The 9,610-nt window shown below is 40.9% G+C and overlaps 1 protein-coding gene and 1 pseudogene across 1 annotated transcript; both read right to left on the bottom strand.

Annotated features, from left to right (window-relative positions):
- Positions 1-2,059: 2,059 nt before the first annotated feature.
- LOC148108963 (olfactory receptor-like protein OLF4) lies at positions 2,060-2,842 on the bottom strand (annotated as a pseudogene).
- Positions 2,843-8,294: 5,452 nt separating this feature from the next.
- On the bottom strand, positions 8,295-9,239 carry LOC123796224 (olfactory receptor 1571-like). The gene has a single exon (XM_045803640.2). It carries the CDS (start codon positions 9,237-9,239, stop codon positions 8,295-8,297), a length of 945 nt encoding a protein of 314 aa, XP_045659596.2.
- Between the last annotated feature and the right edge of the window lie 371 nt (positions 9,240-9,610).

Raw genomic sequence — 9,610 nt, 5'->3', positions numbered from 1 at the left:
CAAATGTAAAGAAGAGATGATGGTCAAAGATGATGCAAATGTTAGAAATGGATCTCATCACACTGAGACAAAAGGACCCCTGGGGAATGACAGAGATGCAAAAACAAATGGGAAATACGTATCAAGGTGATTTATTAGCACTTAGGGTACAAGTTACCATTAATTTTCAATTTTGTTTATCGTAAGGATTGGCAAGTGAAGAATATTAGTGACAGCTCAATTGTTCAGAATCAATAATAAATCAAAAAAGCAATAGAGAAAACACCTTATAACCAACTGATTGATTTGAGCCCACACTACTAATACACAATTCCCCACATTTACGTCTATACATACACAATAGAACTTAATGGAAATAGCAAAGTTGGTAAAATAAAAAAAAAAAAAGCAGCTCAATTCCTTGTTAGAAAGAATGCAATCAAAAACAGGAATAAAAAACCCCTAACCCCACTGTACAAATGCAAAGATCTGGGAGAGACAGTGTACAATACAGAAAACCAATGAATAACAAATCCACAAATATATTCAGCTCCCAGGGTAATGAAATCATTACAAAGCAAAGCTCCTTCACATTGCTTTCCTCGTCAGATCATTGTTTTCATGTGAAAACCCAGAGAAACAGGGGATGCTGTGAAAATGTATGTCTCATGAATTACTGTTGTAAGGTCCTATCTGCAAGCAATAAATCGGTCTAGGTCTTTCTCATCAGTATGGAAACAGAATCCAATATGCCACATTTAAAGACAAAATGAAATGCCCTGACTTCATTGGACATCCCTCCATCCCTAATATTAATACTCCCTTTAATTGCAAAACTCACTGGTTGTGTTCTATTTTACTGGAAGTACTCTATGCCTCCCGCCCCCTGACTTCATTGCCAACAATCACCCATGTGCTGCTGAGCTCAATGTTCACTTCTTTCTTTAACATCATCAATGACTCCATTAATCAGCTCATCAGGCAAGCAAATGAGCATAGAGATCTCTACGTTCTGGGATAGGTTGTTGGCTGTCAGCTGACCTCAGGTCAATGCCCCTGGCTTGGATTGTCTCTGACCCTTTCCTGCAGGACCTGCTGGGCTCTGGACTCACCTAAATGGGAACTCTGGGGAAAGGGTCTCCATGTGGCCGTCTGAATTCTTCCTGGGTGGGGATGTTGGTGATTAAACTCTGTCCCCACACAAGACGGCAGGAAGGAGGCTGCTGTCAGTCTCCCGGCCAAGCTTAGGACTCCAGAAGCAACAACCAGGTCCCATCGAGGCCAAGGTGGCACAGGCAGAGGGACTGCCACACAGGAGATATTTAGAGCTTCCTCTGTCTGTTCATCAGGCACGTTTCCCTCCTGCTCCCCCAACACCTAAGCACATGATTTCCCCATGGGACACTGGTGTGGACACAAAGGAGAATATCCTGGAGATTGTATGTGCCCAAAAAGACCAGCTTATAACCAAGTGAATCCAGAGTTAATTACTCCTTCCTCGGGAACTCCACTGTTCCCAGAGTTCAGACCTCCTGACAACTTATCCCAACCCTGACTTCAACTTTTCCCGAAGTCTAAGACTGAGCAATCTGTCTGGATTAGATCCCTCAGATCTTCAAAATGTTGACTTGTGGTGCAGACACTGCCCTACAATCTAAAGAAAATTGCTGTTTTCCTTTCCAACAATGAGGAGAACTGTTTATTTGATATGAACCTTGAACCACTGCATACATCAGCTGCAGGACTCATTTTCCAAACAGGAATTTCATGCTTGTAAATTAACAGCTGTCATTTAGTCCCTCCCTGTGAAGCATTTGTTAACTGTAAGAAATATATTTAGATATTTTTTGCAGTATAATATGATCCTGTAATGGTAAATAGATTCTTCCCTGTAGCCTCCAGAATGAACCAAGTCTTGCAAATGCAAATGTTTTTAGCCCGATGAGTGTCATTTCAGGCTTCTGATCCCCTAACTGCTGAGAACATAAATGTGTATCAAAACACTAACATAATCATTTTACATAGTAGCAGGAAATGAATGCAAATATTTATACAAAAAAATTTGCTCAGGAAACTGAGATTAAGCAATTGTAGGCAAATGTTCAGTCCTATGACAATTGGCCATGAAATATGCTTTCACAAAGACTGCTTTCAGAGCCCTTTTCATGTCTGTGTTCCTCAGGCTGTAGATGAAGGTGTTCAGCATGGGGGTGACCACCATGTACATCACCGAGACCACTGCACTTGCGTGGGAGCTCTGGGGAGCAGCAGAGCTAAGGTACAATAAATAAGGAGACAATGGAGAGGTGAGATGCACAGGTGGAAATGCTTTATACTTGCCCAGGGCTCATGATATTCCAAGTATGGTGGAAACAATCTTAGAATAAGAGTAAAGGATCCCAGCAAAAGGACCCCCACCTAGCAGGACAGCTGCAAAATACATCACCACGTTATTAAGAAAGGTGTCAGAACATGCAAGTTGAATCATCTGATTGAGTTCACAAAAAAAGTGGGGGATTTGGAAGTGTGTACAGAAGGAAAGCCACAACATCATTAAACTTTGTAACAAGGAATTCAGGATACACACGATCCAGGACACCAGAAGCAGGAGTCCACAGAGCTGGGGGTCCATGATGACTGTGTAGTGCAGGGGGTGACAGATGGCCACAAACCGGTCATAGGCCATCATGCTCAGCATAAAGAAGTCTGAGACACCAAAGACTATAAGGAAATGAATCTGCGTGATGCAGCCTGCATAGGTTATGACTTTGCTCTGAGTCTGGATGCTCCACAGCATCTTGGGAACGGTGGTGGAGGTGAAACAGATGTCTACAAAGGACAGGTTGGCCAGGAAGAAGTACATGGGGGTGTGGAGGTGGGAGTCTGAGCTGACAGCCAGGATGATTAGCAGGTTTCCAAACACAGTGCTCAGGTACATGGAGAGGAAAAGTGCAAATAGGAGGGGCTGCAGTCTGGTTCTTCTGAAAATCCCAGAAGAAGAAACTCTGAAATTTGTGTATCATTGTCTTGTCCCATGTGGTGGAGGTGACTTCTGGGAAAGAGGAAAACAGCATGACTGATTTCCACACAAACTGTTTTACTCATAGATTTGAAATGTTACTTTTTATATTTTGAAGTCTAGAAATTCATTTTATTTTTTTTCAACTTTTTTAAAAAAATTTTATTATGTTATGTTAGTCACCATACAGTACATCCTTAGTTTCTGATGTAGTGTTCCATGATTCATTGTTTGCATATAACACCCAGTGCTCCATGCAATACGTGCCCTCCTTAATACCCAGCACTGGCCTATCCCAGTCCCCCGCCCCCCTCCCCTCTGAAGCCCTCAGTTTGTTTCCTAGAGCTCATAGTCTATCATGGTTTTATTTTGTTTTTTTATTTATTTTTTTTATTATATTATGTTAGTCACCATACAGTACATCCCTGGTTTCCGATATAAACCTCAATGCTTCATTAGTTGCGTATAACACCCAGTGCACCATGCAACACGTGACCTCCTCACTACCCATCACCAGTCCATCCCATTCCCTGACCCCCCTCCCCTCTGAAGCCCTCAGTTTGTTTCTCAGAGTCCATAGGCTCTCGTGCTTCATTCCCCTTTCTGATAACCCCCCTTTCTTTATCCCTTTCTTCCCCTACCAATCTTCCTAGTTCTTATGTTCCATAGATGAGAGAAATCATATTTTAATATGTTGTGCTTGGATATGGTCCCCTTCAATGAATCTCTTATATCAGCAGACTGATGGATTTTTCTTCCAATCCCTTTTTTCCCCAAAAGGCCATGTATTCTACAGTTGTTTTTTTTTTTTTTTAATTTTTATTGTGTTACGTTAGTCACCATACAATACATCCTTAGTTTTTGATGTAGTGTTCCATGATTCATTATTTGCGTATAACACCCAGCACTCCTTGCAATATGTGTTCTACAGTTTTAATTAAAAAATATTACAAATTTTAGAAATATGAATTGTGTGTTGGCAATGTTTTAGGCATTCTATAGGCAAGGAGTATAGAGTGCTAGAGAAAAAAGAAGTCCCTATCATGCAATGATGGAGAAAGAATAAATTAACAAATAAGAAAATTAATTACATTTCTGATTGTGGAAGGTGGTAATATGAAGAAAAGGAAAACAGGGATAAAGCAGAGAGTGAATGGGGCATGTTATTTTCATGAGTATGGAGGCCAATTCTGCAGACAAAGTGACACTGGAACACAGACCTCAAGTAAGAGATGGTGGCAGATCAAGGATTATGGGGCATGTTTCCCAGCAGAGGGAATGGCCAGTGCAAAGGCCCCAAGGAAGGCACTTGTTTCCAAGGTTCAAGTCAAAGAAGCAAAGTCAGTGCTGCAAGGGGAATGAGCAGGAGGGAGACTGAGGAGAGACACTGTCAGGCATGCTGAGGAGGGAAGTGGCCTCTCTGCTCCCTGTGAACCCTCAAGGCACAAGGACTTTCCTTTCCACACTGCCTCTCCCACTGCATTCATCATATTGCAAAGGCATCCCATGAATCGAAGAAATCCCCTTCTCGGTGGCCTCTCTTGATTGGATTCTGGCCTCCGTGTTATGTCACCTTGGGATTTATGAGTCCTGGCACCTGTTGTGGGGACTTCTCAAACTCTAAAGGCACACACACACAGAACACCGTGGCCCCCTGTGTTGTGTTATTCCCTTGTCTTTCTCAGCCCCTGCCATCTTGATTAAACTGGGAATGGATCTAATCCAAGTAGCCAGATCACCGATCTTTCCCCTGTGAAGTGCAGAAATGCCGATTCTAAACCTCCATGAATAAATTATATATATATATATATATATATATGTATATTTCTTAATATATTAATATAATAATCTAATATTATATATTATATAATATATAATCTTAATATATATTAAGAAATATATATTAATAGTGTACACCACCTGAAATGAGAAAACGGATTAACCAACACTTCACAAAAGGAAATATACACAATACAACAAAAGTTGGGCATTTTTATATCCAACATAGAAGGCTTATTTTTCCTGTATCTCCTTCATCATTATTTCGCTGATTCATTTCTGTGGGGTCTGATAGGAGATGAGGTTAGCCCCTTTCTCCCTTTTCTTATGTGACATCTCTTATTGACATTCTTGGGCTTTGGGTATTGATCTCTCCTTTGACAAACCCAATGGGCACACTCTAATCCTCATTCTGGATTTCATCCAATGTGCAAAGGCATTCCCAGACATTGGTCTGTAAATCCTGCCCACACCGTGACAATTCTATCTTTTTGTTCTCAGTAATTTGCTTCATATCATTCTGTCTGTGGACATTGTATCATACACACATGTATTTCATTGTGCTCTGTCCTCACTGATAGGATTCATGATTCAAAATTGCAGGGACTTTGTTTTCTTTGTTCACTTGTTTTTTTCACTAAGTTATGTGGATTTATGTGTTTCATATAAAAAGACCTACAATATGAAAAGTTATAGAATAAAAAGTATGAAGGGATTACAAAACCAGGTTAAAATGTAAAATGAGTAGTTTCAAAACACCTGTCCTAGGCAAATTTGTATGAAAAAACAAAATGAACTGAAATAGGATACAAAATTGCAATCATTAATGATATCAACGTGGATTAATAATTAAATTGCCAAAGTCATAAACACAAAAGAATATAACATATAATATTCCTAGAATTCTAGGTTTTTTTTTGTTAAATGAGTTAGAAATTAGGTCTCAATGTATAAGGACATTTACAACATGGCAAGGTTGTATTTCAATTTCATCAGAAAAGGTTAAATTATTGAATAAATGATGGAATAAGGGACATCTACCTGGAAGAATTATTAAATCCATCAGAACTTACAAAAAAAAGTTAATAACTTAATTAGGCAAACCAAAAAACAGGGATCCCTCACTCTGAGCTAAGTTGAATTGGCTCTCAGGTGATGACAGGTCAATGTTCTTGGCTTTCATTCTCTCTGACCCTGTCATCCATGGTCCACTGGGGTGTTGGACTCACCTGGCTGGGTGTGTGACAGGAAGGTGCCCTGTGGAAATCTGAATTCCTCCGTGGACAGCAGATGATATGGCCTAAAGCTCTGTCCTCAGCCAAGACAGCAAGAAGGAGTGAAACATAGGCCCCCAGTCAGAATTAGGTCTTGGAACAAACAGAGGAGAAGCATGGTCCTTCCTGTCCAAGATTGCACAGGCTGACGGACTGGAGGTGAAGAGGTATTTTTAGCTCCCTGTATCTGCTCATTAGGCACATTTCCCTCTTGTTACTCCAGCTTCTATGCACATGATTCCCAAGTGGAAAAGTTCTCTGGACAGAAAGGATGTTTTCTTAATGAATCTTGGTTCCCAAAAGACTAGGTTAGAGGCACTGTGAGAAGAAAGGAAAGACCATGAATTAAAATGCAGACTTTTGGGGGTCCTGGGTCACTCAGTCATCTAAGCATCTGACTCTTGATTTTGGCTCAAGTTATAATCTCAGGGTCCTGAGAATGAGTCCTGTGTTGAGAGTGGAACCTTCTTAAGTTTCTCCCTCTCCCTCTGTCTTTCCCACCATGCTTGTTCACATGGACTCACTCCCTCTCTCTACCTCATAAATAAATAAATAAATAAATAAATAAATAAATAAATAAACAAACAAACAAATAAATAAATAAATAGTATGTTAAAAAAAAAAGACCATTATCATAGAGACAATAACCTAATAGGTAGACAGACACATGACCAAGGCCTGATTGGCATGACTCACCACACCCTGATTACATAAGAGATTTCTGAGCAGGAAGGACCCACAAAATGGATGATACTGATACTGTTCATTCGCCATCCCTTAGCATTTGTGACAAATATTAGGAAAAAGGAGATAATTTGTGGAACAATAGAGTCATAATAGTAGGTGACATTGGAAGTTTTCAAGTTGAAACAAGAAGATAATTCAGTGATGAAACATACAAGACACTAACCGACCCTTCAACTCAATAAATAAATAAACCCCCTCAGTTGTGGACACCAATCTTCCATGCTTCAATAAACAGAAGCAAAGTGTGAACTTTGATGGGAAAGAAGAAAAAATGAAAAAAAAAGGAATATTTTGTTCAGTAACAAAATGAATGTTTGGAATATTGCTTCATTATATTTATGGTCATCCTGACACTAAGAACATATCAGGTTGATCTGTTTATTCAAATTTGCCTTTCCGTAGACTCCACTGGGAGAGAAATGTTTGCTCATCAGTGTTTGTTGGTGGCTACCATAGTCTCTCTGGACACTGAGCTGAATCACAGGATAAACTCATGGGGACCAATCAGGAAATACAGGAGAATGTTTATAGAGTAGGTGCCTGACTTTAATTTTTTTTTAATTTTTAATTTCTGAGGCATCCATTTCATAGACAGCCAAATTAAATAAACATTGTTAGGTGTGGGACACTATTACCAGATAAGCCCTGAAACTGCCCCAGCCATAAAGTACCTCTTCAGAGAGCCCTGGGTGACCTCCTCACGGACATGTGAGTGACCCTGCTTTCCCCTTCAGCACCCAAATTCTACTTATATAAAAATTTCCCACAAAATGTGAAACCCACAAATCCTTAACCACTCCAGCCATGTTCCCCAATAAAGACAGATCCCTCTGCACCACTCTCTCTTTCCCTCTCAACGTCTCTCTCACCCTTGTGAGACCTCCCTGAATGGTCTTTGGGATGCCCTTTGCCCTCCAGGACCTGTGAGGAATAAACCTGGTTTTGTTAGAGTCTCTGATCGGTGTGCTGAGGCCTGTCTTGCAGTCACAGTAAGAACCCAAGGGCTGGTGCAGCCACAGCAGAGGCTCTGGTCAGGGAAGCATCTGTGGGAATGTCCACAAGCACAGGGGTGCAGGGGGTGCCCGGGCTTTCCTAGCCTGAGCATCCCTGTCAGGAGCCTGAGATGTAAACAGAACAAGGTTAGAGTCCACATTATCAGAAGAGTAATGAGGACAGATATGAAAAAGGCTGACAAACTCAAGCTAAAACTATTCTTTTGTATTTTCATCTACAAACATGTTATGTGAAGGGCTTAGTGGCCAAGTGTAGATTCTTCCACATGAAAAATATAACTCATGATTATACTTTTGAGAAATTGGGGGAAGTTTACTTGGCATGGTATAATTCACTTGAAATGAAATTATTATTAAGAAATCCACTTGGCCTATTAAGATGCAGGAATTTCTAGCCATCTGTGACCAAGGTTGGGGAAAATATTGGAAGTGTATGAAAATACATAAATGGGAAACTGTGTGTATATCAGACATAGCAGAAGCTTAATAAAGTGAGTTACTTAAATGTATGGAGAAGTTGAATTCAAACAAATGAAAATCCAGGAAATAAGTAGAAGGAGCAGATTCCACTTCCACAGCCTGTTGGGAGAATGGCAGTTCCTCACTCTGAGGATGTGAGCCCTGCAATCCTGGGCACTTCTTCAGCCCCAGGATGATTGGCACATACATCATTGGAACCCCAATGATTCTTTTCAAAGCCCTCTTTATGTCTCTGTTTCTCAGGCTGTAGATAAAAGGGTTCAGCATAGGGGTGACCACCGTGTACATCACTGAGGCCACTGCACTTGCGTGGGAGCTCTGGGGAGCAGCAGAGCTAAGGTACACTCCTAGGGCCGTACAATAAAATAAGGAGACAACTGAGAGGTAAGATGCACAGGTGGAAAATGCTTTGTACTTGCCCTGAGCTGACGATATTCCACATATGGAGGAAACAATCTTGGAGTAATAGTAAAGGACCCCAGCCACGGGAGGACAACCCAGCACCACAATTCCAAAATACATCACCATGTCATTTACAAAGGCGTCCGAACAGGCATGCCCAACTACCTGATTGAGTTCGCAGAAAAAGTGGGGGATTTCCATGCCTGTGCAGAAGGACAGCCGCAACAGCATTAAGCTCTGTAATAAGGAATTCAGAACACTGATGATCCAGGACACCAGAACCAGTAGTCCACACAGTTTGCGGTTCATGATGACTGTGTAGTGCAGGGGTTGACAGATGGCCACCAAGCAGTCATAAGCCATCACCGTCAGGGGTAAATCATCCAGGAATCCAAACATATCAGAAAAAAAAAATCTGTCTGATTTTACCCTCAAAACCAGGGTAATGGTTTTGCCCTGAACCTGGATGTTCCACAGCATCTTGGGGATGTTAGTGGAGGTGAAACAGATGTCTACAAAGGACGGGTTAGCCAGGAGGAAGTACATGGGGGTGTGGAGGTGGGAGTCAGAGCTGACAGCCAGGATGAGGAGCAGGTTTCCAAACACAGTGATCAGGTACATGGAGAGGAAAAGCCCAAAAATGAGGGGGTACACTTCTAGGTCCTCTGACAATCCCAGAAGAACAAACTCTGAAACTTGTGTATCATTCCCTGGTTCCACCTTGTTGACATGACTACCAAGGAAGAAAAAAAAAAATAACATAGTAATTTTCAACAAAGGGACTTCATTTATTTATTTTTATCTTTTGTTTTCATTATTTGGGTTTCTATTTAAATTTCAGTTATTTTTTTTAAAGATTTTGTTTATGTATTTGAGAAAGAGGGTAAGAAAGAGAGAATGAGATGGCGGAGGGTCAG

This window comes from Ursus americanus, chromosome 14 (assembly GCF_024610735.1).
Source record: "Ursus americanus isolate L20-20 chromosome 14, mUrsAme1.1.p, whole genome shotgun sequence".
Lineage (NCBI taxonomy): Eukaryota > Metazoa > Chordata > Mammalia > Carnivora > Ursidae > Ursus > Ursus americanus.
This window is presented reverse-complemented; position numbering and strand designations above follow the sequence as displayed.